General features: G+C 53.1%; 1 protein-coding gene and 1 non-coding gene across 6 annotated transcripts in view; one reads left to right on the forward strand and one right to left on the reverse strand.

Moving 5' to 3' along the window:
* The first annotated feature begins 6251 nt into the window (after nucleotides 1–6251).
* Nucleotides 6252–6355, forward strand: LOC118882145. Its single transcript, XR_005016696.1, has one exon. It is a non-coding gene; the product is annotated as a U6 spliceosomal RNA (small nuclear RNA).
* A 1067-nt stretch (nucleotides 6356–7422) lies between these two features.
* GTF2IRD1 (GTF2I repeat domain containing 1) overlaps nucleotides 7423–18305 on the reverse strand; it is a 113109-nt gene continuing 102226 nt past the window's right edge. For 4 of the 5 annotated variants that reach the window (XM_036827446.1, XM_036827445.1, XM_036827442.1 and 1 more), the window contains 5 exons: nucleotides 15913–15990; nucleotides 13473–13665; nucleotides 11390–11427; nucleotides 8741–8859; nucleotides 7423–7658 (listed from right to left, as the gene is read on the reverse strand). In XM_036827446.1, coding sequence (XP_036683341.1) covers nucleotides 7590–7658; nucleotides 8741–8859; nucleotides 11390–11427; nucleotides 13473–13665; nucleotides 15913–15990 — 497 coding nt within the window. In that variant the 3' untranslated portion in view covers nucleotides 7423–7589. The remainder of the gene's footprint in view (nucleotides 7659–8740; nucleotides 8860–11389; nucleotides 11428–13472; nucleotides 13666–15912; nucleotides 15991–18305) is intronic. The other variant, XM_036827444.1, reaches the window with a different exon arrangement.

The raw sequence follows: 18305 nt of genomic DNA on the forward strand, positions 1-18305 counted from the left end.
CCTGCCAATGCAAAGGACATGGGTTCGAGCCCTGGTCCGAGAAGATGCCACATGCCACGGAGCAACTAAGCCTGTGCGCCGCAACTACTGAGCCTGTGCTCTAGAGCCCACTAGCCACAACTACTGAGCCCGCGTGCCTAAAGCCCATGCTCCACAACAAGAGAAGCCACTGCAATGAGCCTGTGCACCAAAACGAAGAGTAGCCCCCGCTCGCCACAACTACAGAAAGCCCAGGTGTAGCAACTAAGACCAACGCAGCCAAAAATAAATTTTAAAAAATAAAAAATCCTTACAGATACAGATAGATTGGTAGTTGGCAGAGGCAGGGAGTGGAGGATGGGTGAAATGGGTGAAGGTGGTCCAAAGGTACAAACTCCCAGTTATAAAATAAATAAGTCATGGGGATGTAATGTACACCATGGTAGGGGGGAAAAAATGAAAAAACGAGAAATGAGACTTTAAGAGGAACAGCAGATTTCCTGAGCAAGGAAGGCTTGTATCTCAGACTTCAGAGCAGGATGTCTGGAAGGCGACAGAGAAGAAAAGGACATTCTTTTTGCTGGGGGATGTTTAGGAGATATTAGGAGCTAGTGTTTCAGGCTGTGTGTTCAATAAGCTCTTTTTTTTTTTTTCAGGGGACAATAGCACATTGTGTGGAGTTTTCTGAGAGCACCTGCTGGGCCGGGACCGCCTGGGGAGGTGGCACGAGAGGACCTTCCTGCTGGACCACAGAGCAGGGCAGACCCTTGTGAAGCACAGGAAATGGGAAGGGCCAGCCAGGCTGAAAGCCGGGGCAGAGGCGTGGAGGTATGTTAGGCTCTAGAATGTTCTGAGAACAGTAAGGACATGGTTTGGCTGGAGCCCAAGGCACACTGGGAGATACAGAAGGAGCTGTTGGGGGCTGGGCCCCAGATGCCGGAGTGAGGCCGGAGAATTTCCTCCTGGGGCAGTGGGGGCCACCAGAGCTGTGTGCTGGCAGGGCCGGGTGTGTTCAGAGCTGTGGCTGAGGGTGGCTCCTCTCTGTGGCACTTTCTCAGATGCCAGTCCAACATCTGTGAGCCAAGCACTCTGCTATAATTGGGGATTGTGACAACACCTCTAATTAACCGTTTTAAAAATATGTGCACGTATGTGTATGAGTCTGTGTGAGTTTGTATACGTGAGATTGTATGTGTTTGTATTTCTCTAGTCCTTCCAGCTGTGGCCTCTTGTTAATGTCCCTTTCCTGTGGACTAAGAGGAGTGTCTTAGCAACTTTTCTGGGCGGGCCTTGAACTGGTACCCATTTTCCCCCCTTCTTTTTTTTTTTAAATAAATTTATTTATTTTATTTATTTATTTTTGGCTGCATTGGGTCCTCGTTGCTGCACGCAGGCTTTCTCTAGTTGCAGAGAGTAGGGGCTACTCTTCATTGTGGTGTGCAGGCTTCTCATTGCAGTGGCTTCTCTTGTTGCAGAGCCCAGGCTCTAGGTGCGTGGGCTTCAGTAGTTGTGGCACTCAGACTCAGTAGTTGTGGCTCGTGGGCTGTAGAGCGCAGGCTCAGTAGTTGTGGAGCACAGGCTTAGTTGCTCCGCGGCATGTGGGATCTTCCCGGACCAGGGCTTGAACCCGTGTCACCTGCATTGGCAGGTGGATTCTTAACCACTGTGCCACGAGGGAAGCCCTCCCCCTTTTTAAAATTTTTTTAATAAATTTATTTATTATTTATTTATTTATTATTATTTTTGGCTGCGTTGGGTCTTTGTTGCTGCCCGTGGGCTTTCTCTAGTTGCGGCGAGCAGGGGTTACTCTTCGTTGCAGTGCGTGGGCTTCTCATTGCGGTGGCTTCTCTTGTTGCGGAGCACAGGCTCTAGGCACGTGGGCTTCAGTAGTTGTGGCACCAGGCTCTAGAGCGCAGGCTCAGTAGTTGTGGCGCAGTGGCCTAGTTGCTCCGCGGCATGTGGGATCTTCCCAGACCAGGGCACGAACCCGTGTGCCCTGCATTGGCAGGCGGATTCTTAACCACTGTGCCACCAGGGAAGCCCCCCTCTTTTTAAATGTACCTCTGTTCTTCTTCAAACAAGGAGGAAACGAGAAGAGAACTCCTCCCAGTTGGAGGTTGACCACTGCTTTCCCACCCCTTGCCATGTACCCAGAGCAGGGAGGGGCAGCTGCATGCAGGATCTACCCTGGGGCAGTGCTTGGTGGCCTGAATCCTCTGAGTCAGGCAGCCCTAGCTTTGAATCCTGGCTTGGTGCTCAATTTTTCCTAGTTGTGTAACACTGGATAATAACCCTTGATCTTTTTTGAACCTCAAATTCTTCATCTATAAGAGGAAGAAAGAATATTTACCTTGCAGGGCTGTGAGGATTAACAGTGCACACAAAAGGTCTTACCTAATGGCTCTGACATTGTAGACAGTTAGTATATAGTGGTTATTTTACTATTATCTGCAAAAGTGTAAGCCACGTGGAGTGTTTTTCGTACCTCTTGTAGCACCTAGTGTTTATCCTGGCTCCCATTTCCTACATCTTAGGTGGACTGTTTCAGGGACATTGATGTTGAAACATCGGGCTTCTGGAGTCTAAACGCTTGACCAGAAATCAAGCAAGCAGGCTTTAATGGTGGAAAACAGGCTGAGGCACCTGTCCCGGTTCCCCATAGATGGGAGGGTGATGGGGGTGGGGGCAAGGTTACTGGAATCACTAGGAAGGAGGATCTAGAGTTAAAGGAAGAGAGTTCCCTGGAGGTCCAGTGGTTTTAGGACTCGGTGCTTTCACTGCTGAGGGCTCGGGTTCAACCCCTGATCGGGGAACTAAGATCCTGCAAGCTGAGCGGTGCAGCCAAAAAAAAAAAAAAAAAAAAATAGAGTTAAGGGAAGGCTCACTTTCTGCCCCCTGTGGAGATGAGTGCAGTAATAACATGGTTTTTTTTTTTAAGGAGGTGAAATTTAAAAATTATGAGGTGGAGGGTATTTCTGCTTTAGACTGGGTGGTCCGGAGAGGCCTCTGTGGAGGGGACATTTCAGTGAAAGGTAAAACAGGAAGGCGCTGCCACGTGAGTTGGGAAGGAGGAGAGGCCGCTTTGAGGAAATGAAAGAAGGACCCCCAACCCCATGTGACAGAAGGGCAGTGCTGGGGAGACACGGCCTGGGAGATGAGATCAGGGGAGCACGGGGCAGAGGCCAGATCACTCAAAGAGAGTCTTGGGGATGTTGGGGTCCTGCTTCAATCCACACACATCAACTTCTACCCCCATTCCCACTCCTTCATCCTCCAAACTCGATCACCCAGAAACTCTGACACCAAGAGCTGCCCATCCTGCGACCACCAGCCTCCAGCTCTGCTCCTCCACTGTCTTCGTGCCTCAGTTTCCCCACCGAAAAATCCTTAATACCATTTTCCCCGAAGAGCCACTACACGAGGCCTCAAAGAGGTGTTACCATCCCTCTCCATCTTTTCTCTTCTTTCTCCTTCTCTGCCTGGCCCAGGTGGGAGGGAGCAGACCCTACACCTTGGAGGTCAGCAGCTGAGCCTTAATAAAGCTTTGACTCCTTACTTAAAAAGGTATCTAGAAGGGTTGTTGTGAAGCCCCTGCCAGTAGAGCTCAGGCTCACCCTCCTCCTTTTTTAGCAGAAGGGAAGCAGCTGGGCAGGTGAGGGAGGCTCCCTGCAGGGGAGCAGGTGCATGAGAGCTGCTCCCCGCCCCCCTCCGGCCTCACCCTCGCTTTGTCCCTGCTCTGATTATTGCTTTATTACTGTTTTCAGTCAGATATAATTCCGGCATTTTCTATAATCTTGATCTTTTCATTGATACCAGATTTCTATACAAAGATTTGTATATAAAATGATTATGTACCCACCAGAATACATTCCCCAGCAATTAGAACGCCTAAGATGCAGCTCCTAACATTCCTTCTGCACATTCCTCATTTATTACTTTTGAAAGTGTTTTGTGATTTTTTTTTTTTTTTTTGGTGCATGTGTTTACAAATCCAATAACAATTCTCATTTAGAGTTGCAAAACACGAAGCCAATTTTGAACCCAGACAGATGGCAGCTAAATGAAGTTTAATTAAAGAATGAGTGCTTTGAATCAAATCACTTTAAAAAGTACAGTACACTGAGATTCTGGAGAGGTTGCATAAACAGCATCTGGCTCTCTTGCAGAAAGCAGGGGCTGCTTGGGAGGACATACTTGGTAAGGCATCCCCCAGCGTATCTGGGGGTGCTGGCTGGGCACACTGTGGGCAAAGCGAGCAGGCGGGGTGGGGGGTGGAGGGGAGGTGGCCAGCGCCCCCAAGCACATCATCCTCCGTACGCAGCCCGGACACACCTCCCAAAGCCCAGAGCTCCCGGGACAGGAGGGGAAACGGACACAGGTCACCTCTTGGTTCAAAAGCTTCGACTTGGTGGGGGGGGGGGGTCCCCCTTACGCTTTTATGAAATGAAGTCCGGCAACAAGGCGCGAAGGTTTGCTGCACCAACCTACCTATTTTCACACGTCCGAAAGATGACAGATGCAGAGACTCTGCAGTCCGCAGCGCTGGTGTTTCGGGGTTCCAGCGCCCTTCCCCGGGGCTCCCCGCCTCTCCGCGCAGCCGGCGGCGGGCACCGTCTCGGGCACGCGGAGCCCCGCCCGCCCGGGGCCGGAGCCACTTCCGGCTCTGGCCGCAGATCTGAGCCCGGGGGCGGGGCGGCCCTGGCCGGTCTAGACAACCGGGAGGCGCCAGCTGGGTTGCGGGGGCGCCAGGTGGACCCAAGTCCCAGGCCGGCCGGGCCGCGGTGAGGCCGGTGCCAAGGCTGCAGCCGCTCACTGCTCTGTGGCTGACGTGGAGAAGAAAGGGGACAGATCGGTGGGATGAGAGGCAGAGGAGGGGGACAGACCGGGAGGGCCAAGAAGTTGGCACTCAGTGCTGCGGGGGAGGGAAAGCAGTGGGGTTTTTTAATCCAGGGAGAGACAGGATGAGATGGGGTAAGGCTGGGTGCCAAGAGAAGGGGGCTGAAGGCAAGGTGGCAGCTGCAACGATGTCCTTGATCTCCTAGGCAGTTTATGCCTTGAGGGTGTGGTCAGTATAGGGGGTCGCCTCTCCCCTGATCCTGGAGATTACAAGGCCAGCTGGGCCCAGGGCCAGGGGCCTGAGGATGGAGTGGAGAGCCCTGGCAGGTCCTGGGGCCACTGGCATGTGGCAGAGAGAGGACAAGTTTGGGTGGGGCATGCCAAGCTCGTGGTTCTGGCTTCTTGCATCTTTCTAGGAGGAAGCAGAGTCTGCAAGGCTGGGACAGGGCCTTCCCTCCCAGCTCTGGGCACCGGCCTAACCCAGAGGGCTGGCAGAAGCTCCTGAACTGTTTGGATCGTGTACTTAGCTGATTCAGGACTCAGTTCCTCCAAGCCGTAGGCCTCCTGCTGGACCTTGGCTGGACCCCGTGGTCACCCTGACTCCTCCACGCCCCAGCACTTGCATCCAGTTGACCTCCAAGTCCTGTTGGCTGACCTCCCTGTTATTCTCCACCTGGCTCAAAACCCCTGCCAGCTCTCGCTGGAACAACTACAAGAGCCTCCCACGTGGCCTCCAGCTTCTCTCTCCTCTGAAGTTTCCTCTCTGCCGGAAGTGGACCCTTCCAAAATGCAGATCTGGTCTTGGTTCTCCCCTGGTACTCCGTGCTGTGGCTCTCACCACCATCCCCCATCACCTTTGCCCGGCCCACAAGGTCTTCCACCAGGGCCGGGGAGAACAGGATGCAACGTGCAAGGCTGGGCCAGCAGAACCCAGGCTGCATTTCTGCCCCCGTCCACCTCTCGATCACAGCACCATGTGCAGGGAACAGCCTGCTGGGAACACCCACCCATCCGCCTATCCGTCACACTTCCAGCCACTCTCCTCGAGTCCGCTGCTCCAGCGACTCCTTGTTCCTGGAACTTCCAGGTTCTCAGTCCGGGCCTCCCTGCCTTGGCACGTGCGGCTCTCCCCCGCTTTGTCCCACCGTCCTGCGCCAGCCCTCCCCGCTTTGTCCCACCAACTCCTAATGTGCTTCTAGGACCATTTCCTGATTCTGTGCTAGGTAAGGGCGCCCTGCCTTCCCCACCAGGACTGAATGAGCGGCCACTGGGTGCCAGGCCTGTACTACCGCCAGGCCCTTTTGACTTGTCTTTCTGCCTCCGGTCTCATCCTTTCCTTCACCTTTCCACCTGCCACCAAAGTGGTCTTTCTGAGAAGCAGCTGTGGCCCATCACTCTGCTTCAGTACCCAGAACTCTATCACAAACCCACCCCAGGTGCTGTCTTCGGCAGCACATACACTAAAATTGGAACGATACAGAGATTAGCATGGCCCCTGCGCAAGGATGACACGCAAATTCGTGAAGCGTTCCGTATTTTTAAGAGGAAAACAAATACCGTATGCAAACACATATATATGGAATCTAAAAAAAAAAAAAAAAAAAATGGTTCTGAAGAACCTAGGGGCAGGACAGGAATAAAGACACAGACAGAGAGAATGGACTTGAGGACATGGGGAGGGGGAAGGTAAGCTGGGATGAAGTGAGAGAGTGGCATGGACAGATATATGCTACCAAATGTAAATAGCTAGTGGGAAGCAGCCGCGTAGCACAGGGAGATCAGCTCGGTGCTTTGTGTCCACCTAGAGGGGTGGGATAGGGAGGGTGGGAGGGAGACGCAAGAGGGAGGGGATATGGGGATATATGTATATGTATAGCTGTTCACTTTGTTGTACAGCAGAAACTAACACACCATTGTAAACCAATTATACTCCAATAAAGGTGTTAAAAAAAAACACACACACAAAAAACCCACCCCAGCCCTCCAGGCCCAACCCAAAGCCCCTTCGCCAAGATGCCTTCCCTCCAGCTATGGAGATTCCATACTTGCTTATCATACTTAACTTTAAAAAATATATATATATATATTTATTTATTTGGTTGCATCAGGTCTTAGTTGCGGCAGGCAGGCTCCTTAGTTGCAGCTCGCTGGCTCCTTTGTTGCAGCACTTGGGCTCCTTAGTTGTGGCATGTAGGACCTAGTTCCTGGACCAGAGATCGAACCCAGGCCCCCTGAATTGGGAGCTCGGAATCTTAATCGCTGTGCCACCAGGGAAGTCCCCATACTTGACTTTTCTGACTTCACCTGAGTTACTGGGGCAAGGACAAGACGGCCCCTTACCACACTGAATGATCCCTGAGGCCAGGGGGGTCAGCCTAGCACTTTGCCTTCCGTGTTGCCACATCCTGAGGTCATGTGACCCCAGCAGCAGCCAAATGAGTGAAGTCTGTACCCAGGGCCCCATGGTCAGGGCCACCGCCTCTGTTTTGGCAAGGACGGAGGGCCTGAGCAGGCCACCTGAGCTGGGTTTCCTGACCTCGTTCCAGTGACAGCTGCAGCCACAAATTCCAAGAGAGAACACGCAACAGTTAGGAACAAAGGCAATGCTTTTTTTTTTTTTTTTTACTTATTTAAAAAGGCCTTGCCGGCAGGAATATAGTGTAAAAATCATTGGAAAAACTAAAAGGCATCGATACATATCCGAATATACACTTTGTACATAAATTACATTTCCTTTAGTCTTTCTGAGTAAGGTCCTGATTCAGCACTGAGGTCTAGTAATTCAGAGGTCCCGGGAGCTGCACATTCAGGCCGGCATAGTCCACCATGTACATTGGCCATTGCTAGAAAGAGGGGGACAGAGAGCCCGGGTTAGGACTCCAGGTGACGTGGAGAGCACACCAGAACACTCAGCGCTGCTTTCTGAAGGGCTTCCTCAGATGCTATTTATTTTGAGGCCATGGAATGCCCAGAGAGGGGACGTGACCTATCTAAGGTCACGCAGTTCACCAGTGGTATGGGGCCTGGGCTGGAGCCTTCTGACCTATTCCCACCTGTGTCCCGGGGGCTAACCATGTGAGCAGACATGTGGGGAGGGAATTGGGGATTGGCTCAGAACTGCTGGTCACCCCCATCAACTCAGCCCCCTCCAGGCCTCAGGCTCCAAAGCAGCTGTCCTGTTTCTCTGGGTGGTGGGAGGGGCTAGGGACCCTCTGTGAGCACCCTGGCAGGAACAGAGGCAAAGCCTGAGCTTCGGGGTTTAGCAGGAAGGGGTCCAAGGATAAACAAATCCTTAAGTCATTTTCAACTGTCTTCCAATGTTCTCCCCATTTGGACTTGGGATTTCAAAGCTAGTATTTTGAAATCAGAAAGAACCCTCAAGTGTGTGCTCTTAATGAGGTTTTCCTCGTGGGTGGGAGAGAAAAATCCAGCCACATGACAGAACAGGTGGAGCTTTGGAGGTGGGGTCTCCATCCACCACTGACCAGCCATGAGGCCACAGAGTCATTCGGCCTCTGACCCTGGTTTTCCTTGTCTACATACTGCAGGGAACACCTCACAGGGCTGTGGCTCAGAGCATGTGATGTGAGTACAGAGATTAGTCTAGCATCTGATTGCCCCGGAAACCCAGGAGTCTGCTTGAGGTCCTGCCGAGTGGGTGGTCAGGTCCCTTCCCTCTCCTCGGCCTCAGCTTGCCCATCTGCACAGTGGGGGTATGAACTCCTTCCCCGGGCGCCTGTGGGCACCTGAAGAGAGGGGGTTGGACCATCTCATGCGTAGGGCAGGCAGATGTGTCTGCAGACTCTACTCAGTGCCCAGCATCTCCCCGCGCCCCAGACCCACGCTCCAGAGTAGACGAGCCTGCCCGAGTGCCGGCTGAAAGCCAGAGAGAAGAGCAGTCAGGTCCAGGTCTGTGCAACTTTACCACGAGTGAGATCTGGTTGGTGGATGCCACTGACTCCGGGTTAGAGGAGGAGGAAGAGGAGATGGAATTCCCTTCGGAGACCCGCTTTCTCTTGCGCTTGGGGAGGCTGCTGTCTTTGGCTGGTGGGAGAAAGGGTTGCTGACGCCGGGTGCCAGGGCCACTGTGTCTTGGCCTCCTGACCCCCCCTGGAGAAGGCCTCGCTCTCAGGTTTGAAGTCCCCTTCTCAGCACTCAAGGCTCCCGACCCACCAGCGGCTGAGGCCCGTCTCTCCAGCCTCCTTCCCTAAGCAGCCCCACGCCCCACTCGCCCACCCTCCTGCTCCCGCTCACCTGTCTGCTTTGCTAACAACAGAGCCTCCTCCCCCAGGCAGGTCTCCCCAGCAGGCTCAGCTCAGGCCCAGGGTTTCCTTATACCCTCGCCAGACCATGTAGCCTGCGGGCTCCCGGCCTCCCCAGAACCCCCAGACTCAGAGCCACACAGACTTAAGTCTTAGGGGGAGTCACTTAGTGGCCAACGGGCCTTCGTTTTGTCACAAGTAAAATGTAAGATCCTGCAGGCTTGCTGGGAGAGTCACATGAGCTAATGTGCCTGGTCCCCAGTAAACAGTCAGAAACTGAGAATTGGTATCAGTATCGTTGCTACTGTTACCGCTGATGTGTGATGACCCAGATCTGATTTGCTGTGAATGATAACAGGTCACAGGTACTAGTAGACAGGCAGTGTCCCAATGGAAAGAAACCCTGGTTTAGAGCCAGAAGTCCTAAGTTCAAACTCCACTGCTGCCACTTACTAGCTGTGTGACCCTGGTAAATTGATTAACCTCTCTGAGCCAAGAGGGGACAACTGTGATATGAGACTCAAAGGAGATTATGTGTATGAAAGAGCCTAGTACCAAGCCCAGCACAGAGCAGGACTAGCAGGGGTTGTGTTGCTGCTGAATTCAATTCATGTGAATATGTAAGACTTATCAAAAAGATTTGCAGCTGTATATTGGGGAATTCCCTGGCGGTCCAGTGGTTAGGACTCTGCACTTCCACCGCAGGGGACGGGGTTCCATCCCTGGTCGGGGAACTAAGAACCCGCATTCTCGAGGCCAAAAAAAAAAAACGATTTGCAGCTGTGTGATGCACAGGTGGGGATTGGGCCTGACTGAGTGGATGGACAGGTTACTGATACAGCCCACCAGAAGGGTCTTAATGACACAGCATGAGGGCAGGCTGGGCCCAGGGGGCAATTGTTTGTTCAGCTGCTGAAGCAAAACCAGAGCCTGGAGTCTGGAATGTGGTATAAAGACCCCGGGAAACAGGAGACTCTGGAGGCAGGAGGAGCCCAGGTTGTGAGCCAGGGAGGAGGGATTTTTGTAGGAGGCTCCACATGCAAACAAGCCAGAGGTGCTGGCCCCGGGCTGTGGCCACCCTAGGGTCACTGTAAGACCCTAAAGATGGCCATGGTGGGGGGGGGGTGGATGTAAGTGACAGCATCCAGTCTCTGATCATTTGTCCCAAACTCGCCTCCCTGAGGCCTCCATGGAGCCTTCTGCGAGTGTGCCTTTGACTTGGGAGCAGCCCCCAAACCTAGTCACCTCCCTACCATGAGTGCCTAGTGCCATGCCTGTGGCATCAGCACATGCTAGAAGGAGGTGGCTGCTGGCTGCCTGTGCCACCCCGGGCTGTGGTGTCCCAGGGGAACTGGGACCATCTGGAGTTGGACCATCTTGGGTCTCAGGCTGGGGTGGGGCCACCTCGCTGAATTCCGTCACTGTCCCCATTAAACAGCCACGCTGGGGCCTGCAGTCCACGGTGGCCTGTGGTTCAGAGGGATGGTCCGGACACCAGGTTCTAGGCGGCCGCCAACTCACTATGTGGCCTTGGCAAGTCCCTTCCCCTCCCTGGGCCTCAGTTTCCCAGAGGTACCGTGAGAGGTGGGACTACATGGGTGTTTCTTAATCAGAGATGCACCTCCCAATCCCCAGGGCTCCATCCTCTCGAGCTCTATGGCACACCTGCTTAATCAGAATCCCAGAGTTTCCCAGGTTCTTGCGCCCTGAAAGGTTCCAGAAGACCAGGGTCTGGTGCAGGTGCTGCCCTGCAAATGCAGGCAGAATCTAGGGGGCCCAGCCAGTCTCGGGAAGCGCCCGCCTGCCTCACCCCTGCCAACCCCACATCACCCCTCCTCCCCTCCCCAGGTGACTTTCCCCATCCTACCTGATGCCCCCTCTTGCTGGTTCCAGCCTGTCCCTCATCCTCTCTAGCAGATCTGACACCCTCTCTAGCTGATCCTCTCTAGCTGATCTGACCCTCTGTGGCAGGGCCTCTCTGAAAGGCGCCTGCAGGCTTCCTGGCCTTCCAGCACCTGGGGATACTGGTGCTGCAGAAGGAGATCTCAGGCTCCCTGGGGAGGTACTGGGCAGGGGGACTACACTTCCCTCTATTGCGTGCCACTTGGCCCAGATCTGTTCATAGACTCTGGTCCCTGAGAGGCAGAAGGGTGGCCTTTTTTTTTTTTTTTTCCAGCCACACCACGTGGCTTGTGGGATCTTAGTTCCCTGACCAGGGATGGAACCCGTGCCCCCTGCAGTGGAAGCTCAGAGTCCTAACCACTGGACTGCCAGGGATTTCCCAAGGATGGCCTCTTTAGCCTCTGACTTACCTGGCACCTTGGCATCATTGCAGATTTCTGCAAAAGGTCTGAAAAAGAGAAAGATGAGGTGGCAGTTAGAAAATGAGGTTTCCCCTCCTCCTTCTCACCTGCTCCCTGAGTCTGGGCGACATCTCTCGTGAGATGACATGAGATGAGATGCCGCCACTGCTGGAACATTAGCCAGGTAAGACCCGGATGAAAACGGTCAGCATCCCCGCCCAGAGCAGGTGCATGATCGCCAGTCTCAGGACCTGGTTTCCTCTAGAGAGCGAGGGTGTCGTCTGACCAAGTGATCAAAAGTGTGTGCCTAGATTTATGTAAATGGATATTTGAGACAGTAGTGTATTTTAATATATCTTTTACTTTTTATTTTATTGATTATTTTACTTGCAGTGTTATTATATGAACCACCCCCCACAAATTAGACGTAACCTAAATGTCCATCAGTAGAGGACATTATGGTCTATCTAAACAGTCATTAAAGGGAGTTATCATGGAAATGGATAATGGTCAAATACATGCAAGATAGCCAGAGAGGAAACAGCAAGTTTTACTTACTGTCTACAGATAAATACTGTTTGATCTCAGTTTCATTTTTCAAAATATATATCTGACAGGCATTAAAAGAAAAGTGGAAACATTGAAGGAAAATCCCAGAATGTCTTTGGTGGTTCTCTGTGGGAAGTATGCCTACAGGGTGTGGGGTGGGCATTTTCTCCTATTTTCCAGAAGTTACTTCAGGGGGTGGACTGGAGTTGGGAAGGAAGGGAAACCTCTACTTTTCATTTGAGACCCCTCTGAATAATTTGATTTTTTTGACACATGCAAATACTATTTTAATTTTAAAACATGGAGTGTAAAGTTGAAAAGAAAATATGGGTAGAGGAAAAACTAAGAAAGAAATTCACCACCAGGGACTTCCCTGGTGGTCCAGCGGTTAAGACTCTGTGCTCCTAGTGCAGGGGGCCCCGGGTTCAATCCCTGGTCAGGGAACTAGATCCCACATGCTGCAACTAAAGATCCTGCATGCTGCAACAAAGACCCGGCGCAGCCAAATAAATAAATAAATAAATAAATATTAAAAAAAAAAAAAAGCACCACCAGTGTTAACTCTGAATAGGAGTGTTATGGGTTATCTTCCTCGTTTTTCTACCTTTTTGTATTTTCCCAAGTTTGCCGTGTGTATTGTTTCTAAATCCGAAAATAGTCAAATAAACTACTGTATTTTTTAAAAAACACTATAAGGATATATAGTAAAATACAGACAGTGGTTGTCTCTGGGGGGTGGGGGTACTGAATTACTGTTATTTTCTAAATACAGTAAAATGGGTAAACATGAGGGGAATAGTAAAAAAAAAAAATCAAATTTAGTTAAAATCAAAAAAATAAACAAACACCCATGAATGCTGAGGCCTTGTGTTTCAGTTGAAAGGGGTTGTAATCAAGACATCCAGGGCTACAGACTGAATGCTGGTGTCCCCCAAAAATTCAAATGTTGAAACCTAATCCCCCATGTGATGGTATTTGTTGGTGGGGTCTTTGGGAGGTGATTAGGTCAGGAGGGTGGAGCCCTCGAGACAGGATTAGTGCCCTTATTAGAGGCCCCAGATTGCTCCCTTGTCCCTTCCACCATGTGAGGACACAGCAAAAAGAGGGCCATCTGTGAACCAGGAAGAGCCTCACCAGACGCCAAATCCGCTGGCACCTTGATCTTGGACTTCCCAGCCTCCAGAATGGTGAGAAATAAACTTCTTTTGTTTAAGCTACCCAGTCTGTGGTATTTTGTTACAGCAGCCCGAATGGACTAAGATACCTGGGTCTAGAGCCCAGCTGACCCACTGTAACTTACACTGTCCCTTTCCTCACTCTGGGTATCAGTTGCCCGAACTTTAAGATGAGAGTATTAAGCTAGTCCATCTCCTGGATTCTGTGCAAGTGAAAGGTCCCTCTCTCTCCTTTTCTCTCTGTCTCTCTCTCTCTCTGACTCCTGGCTGGGCCTGCTTTGGGGGTTCCCCTCCCAGATCCAAGCAGCACCCTCTCCCATGGCCCCCGCCACCCTGCCCACCCTGACGCAGGTGCTGGGGGCACTCACTGGAGCTGGTTGATGATGACCATGCGGACGTGCTCCCGGGCCTTCAGGATCTTCTCCAGCCGGTGTATGTCATATGTGTTGGGGTTCCGGAAAGGGATGTCATCGGGCAGGCCTGTGACCTCGACAGCATCTGGGCTGTCCCGAATCAGTTTGTAAGGGACCAGCACAGGCCGGTTCAGGCCCAGGGCCTCACCTAGAGGGCACAGGGAGTCAGGGAAGATGTTCCCTGTCAAAGCCAAGCTCTGTGGGGAACGGCTGGGACCCAGCACAGCCCCACTCAGTAGCCACTGCACCACAGAGAGTTTAAAAGTCAACACACACATCACTTTTTTTTATCCAATTAGCAAAACTAAAAATCCAGGAGGGGTGGGGGAGGGAAGGAGTGGGAGCTTGGGATTAGCAAATACAAACTAGTATATACAGGATGAATAAACAACAAGGTCCTACTGTATAGCACAGGGAACTATATTCAATATCCTGTGATAAACCAGAATGGAAAAGAATATGAAAAAGAATATATATAACTGAGTCACTTTGCTGTACAGCAGAAATAATACAACACTGTAAATCAACTATACTTCAATAAAATTAAAAAAAAAAAATCCATCGAATTCCCTGGCAGTTCAGCGGTCAGACTCCACGCTACCACTGCAGGGGGCATGGGTTCGATCCCTGTTCAGGGAACTAAGATCCCGCATGCCTCAAGGCTCGGCCAGAAAAAAAAAAAAAAGAAAAAAAAGCAATATCCAACACTGGCAATGAAACAGGTACTTTCACACATGCCCAGTGCAATGATTTGTTAAGTGTGCACGCCTGGACCTGACAAATGAGGACCTGATGCCTGCTAAAAATCCACTCTTATTGTGTTAGAAAACATAAAAGTTCTTACTTAGGTATTTGTGGCTGAAATGATGGGATGTCTTAGATTTGTTTTAAAGTACTAAACCTATCAAAGTGTGCCTGTGGAAATAGATGAAATAAGATTGGCAAAATGTTGGTAAGCACAGAAGCTGGGTTTGGGTTACATGGTGGGTCATTTTGTCATTCTCTCTGCTTTTGTATATGTTTGAAAACTGATTCCAAAATAAAAAGTGAAAAAGACACCACAAACCACCAGCAGAGGTGCTTCCTGTTACTCTCAAAATGAAACCCCAACTTGGAGTCCTGGCCTGCCCACCTCTCCCCACCCCGTCATCGGGACATCTTCCCACTCCAGGCCCTCCTGCCTTCTCGCTGCTCCCCAGTCACTGAGCTGTTCCCTCTGCCTGGCAAGCTTCCTTCTAATGTCTGTCCCCGCCTGACATTCAAGTTCTGGCTAAAACGTCCCTTCTTCCAAGGAGCTTTCTTTCTTTTTTTTTTTTCCCCTAATTAATTAATTAATTAATTATATTTTTGGCTGCGTTGGGTCTTTGTTGCTGTGCGTGAGCTTTCTCTAGTTGCGGCGAGTGGGGTCTACTCTTCATTGGGGTGCACGGGCTTCTCATTGCAGTGGCTTCTCTTGTTGCGGAGCATGGGCTCTAGGTGCGTGGGCTTCAGTAGTTGTGGCACGCGGGCTCAGTAGTTGTGGCTCGCGGGCTGTAGAGCGCAGGCTCAGTAGTTGTGGAGCACAGGCTTAGTTGCTCTGCGGCATGTGGGATCTTCCCGGACCAGGGCTTGAACCCGTGTCCCCTACATTGGCAGGCGGATTCTTAACCACTGCGCCACCAGAGAAGTCCCCAAGGAGCTTTCTGGTTCACCGATCCAGACAGGCCACAGCTACCCCCTCTTACCCTCATCACACTTCTACATTTTCCTGTTTTCCTTTGTCACTCTCTGAAATTCTTTTTTTTTTAAAATTGTCTTTCTCTGCTACAATACAAAGTGGAGCCAATACTACTAAATTCATCACAAACAAAATGTATATAGAGCACCTAGTGCAGCCTGGCACCCAGTAATCTAGAAAATGCTCCATCAGTGGTAACCGTATTATCAACTGCACCATCCTGGGTTCTGCCCTGGCACCTGGATGCCTTCTGCACAGGACCTGGCACCTTTCATACATTCCACGGCCAGTTCCCTCCCGACACAGAGCCCCTAGACAGCAGGATCAGATGCCTTCCTCTGGAATCTCAGGGCTGAGTGTGTGTTGGGCAGACAAGCGTCTGTGTGAACAAGCACTTGGCCGTGGGGCACGGCCTCCGCCACACAGCCCAGCCCTAGAGAAACAGAAATGCTGACCACAGCCATCCCCACTGTGTGCACCACAGATCAGGGTTTTTTCCCCTTTCTTGGGTGGGGAGAATGAGGGATCAGCTCCCATCAGTCTCGGACAGGGCAACTATGTCCCCAGGGAGCGGACAGGCCAGCTGGGGGCAACTGGAGGCCAGGCTGGCTGCAGAGGGAGGGGCACCTCCAAGGAAGGCTGCCCCCCAGGCCCTGCCCTCCCCCGCCACGCACTGACCGTATTTCTCGTTGAAGAGCTCCTTCACCTGCTCCCGGAGGATCACCTTCTCCCCAAGTCTGTTGGCATCATCTTCATCTACAAGAGGAAGAAGAGGGGGCGTGAGGGTCGGCATGGTCTCGGCCACCGGACCTGCTCCTTCTCCCCGATGGCGGCCCAGACCCTCACCTGCTGGCGCAGACTCTCCAGGGCCCGCCCACTCCCCTGCAGCCTGTTTCTGGCCTCAGCCGTCTGTCTGTACATCCATCCACCCGTCCCGCATCCTCTGAACACCTTCCCCCGTACAGGCCCCATGTCAGGCATGGAGCACCCCGAGGAGAGGGAGGCCGTGGGCCTCCTCCCAGGAACTCACAGCCCAGCAGGGGTGGCGCCCAGAAGTGCGACGGGGGACACCTCCGGGGAGACGTGGGGCATGAATCGGGGTGCCTACCCCGTCCGTGCAAGCCTGGGGAGGCCCCCTGGGAGAGCAGGAAGTTCAAGTGGTCTCTTGGAAGGCAGGTAGGGGTCTGTGACGAGTGGGGTGCGGGTGGGAAAAGACAGCAGGTGTAGGACTGGCCCATGCGTGGGCACTGAAGGGAGAAAGGTCACAACGTGCTGGATGCGGCTAAAGCCCGGGCCGGTGCCAGGGGAGGGGGCAGGGGTGGGTCCAGCAGTGTGTGCTGGCCTGACTGAGCTGGGCTCTCAGAACTCACCCTGGTTGCCTTGCAGACCAAGAGCCCCAGGCCTGTGACCAGGGAGACAGGCGTGTTTTGGGGGTGTAGGGGCCGCACACGCTTCCGGCCTAGCGTCCAGGGCAGCCCTCCACGGGCACTTTCTGCTTGGCCCCTGTGCTCCCCTCACTCCTCTCCTTGGCCTAGAAGAGCAGCTGGGGTCCGTGGAGCCCCCCAGAGGCAGGGCCGGGCTGGGCGGGAGTGGATGGCATGGAGAAGGTCCGGGCTGCGGGCTGGTGCCCTGGGTTGGGGAGGGAGCTAGAGTTCCAGGAAGGGCCCGGGCACCCTCGCACAGTAAGCACCGGGCTGGGCCTCTGGGGCAGGGGTGGGGACTAGGAGCTGGCAGCCAGCAGGGAGCCAGGGCCTGGGCGGTGAGGGGCAGAGCAGACAGAATGGGTCTGTGAAGAAAAACCACCCCTGTGCTAATCTGGAAAATCTCACAGAACTCGGTTCCATTTAGGAAGCCAAGGGCTGTGTGCCACTCAGACTGTCTGCTGCCCCCGCCTGCCCTTCACACCCCGGCCAGGAGGCCCAGCCCTCTCCCTGCACCACCGCCAGGGAGGGGCCTCCATTCCCAGCCCAGGGCCGCCCCGCAGGGCAGAGAGCTTCCCGCGCTGCCCGGCGCCTCCTCCTCCTTCACCCGCTGTCCCTGGTCTGGCCCTGTTCTTGCCCGCGCTCCTGACTCTGGAACCTAGATCTGCCGTATCTCGGAGTTCCTGAATCTCTCTCCAACCACGGCCAACCAGCCACCTGGGTGCCCACGAGACACTGCAAATGTCAGGCATCCCAGATAACCTCCTCCTCCTGTGTCCCCATCTTGGGGAGTGATGGCTCCCCTCGGCCACACCAAGACCCCAAACTCAGCACCCCCTGGAGCCCTCCATCTTCCCACACGCCCCAACATGGCCCTTCCAGATAGTTTACAGGACCCCAGATGTGGCGAGAATCAACCTGACCCTCCTCCAGGTCAGCAGACAACTAGGACTGAGCCCTGGGCCCCAGGGCCACCTAGAGCCTGCAGAGAGGTGCAGGACACTCTATCTAGCTAACCCCCTGCCACCAGGGATTGCTCTGGTGGCTGGCATTCTGCACAGGCACGGCAGCACCACACAGGCCAGGGAAAGATCAGCCTGGATTCACCCAACGAGCACTTGGATGCTCTGCTGGCAGCTTTCCCGGACGCGGTCACGGCCACTGCTCACCACAGCCACAAAGGTTCAGAGAGGTTAAGTAACCTGCCCAAGGTCACACAGCCGCTAAGTGCCAGGAATACTCTGTCTGACCCAAAAGTCCTCGTCTTTCACTCTACCACGCACTCTGGGTTTCCTGAAGTCTCAGTTTCCCATCTGTAGAAAGAAGGGTTGATCTTTAAGGTGTTTCCTCTAAATCTCTCGTTCCATCAGCTCATAGTTCCACGCCTCTGTCTCCTCTCAAGCTCAGGGCAGGGCCGGACTCAGTCCGTACATGACAAAAAGCCTTCTGGATTAAAAGACAGCACCTCAAAGCAAGCCCACAAGCTCAGGTCCCCGTAGTTGCTGGACATGGCTGTCACCTGTGCACCTCTCTGGGCGCGCAGGACTCACTCACCAACCCCACCTCCCCCAGCAGGCTCCTGCTGCACCGCTGCCAGTGGGTGGAGAGAGACAAAGACAGGGCAGGCTGGGCTGCACACTGCCCTCGCCT

The sequence above is a fragment of the Balaenoptera musculus genome, chromosome 15 (assembly GCF_009873245.2).
Source record: "Balaenoptera musculus isolate JJ_BM4_2016_0621 chromosome 15, mBalMus1.pri.v3, whole genome shotgun sequence".
NCBI lineage: Eukaryota > Metazoa > Chordata > Mammalia > Artiodactyla > Balaenopteridae > Balaenoptera > Balaenoptera musculus.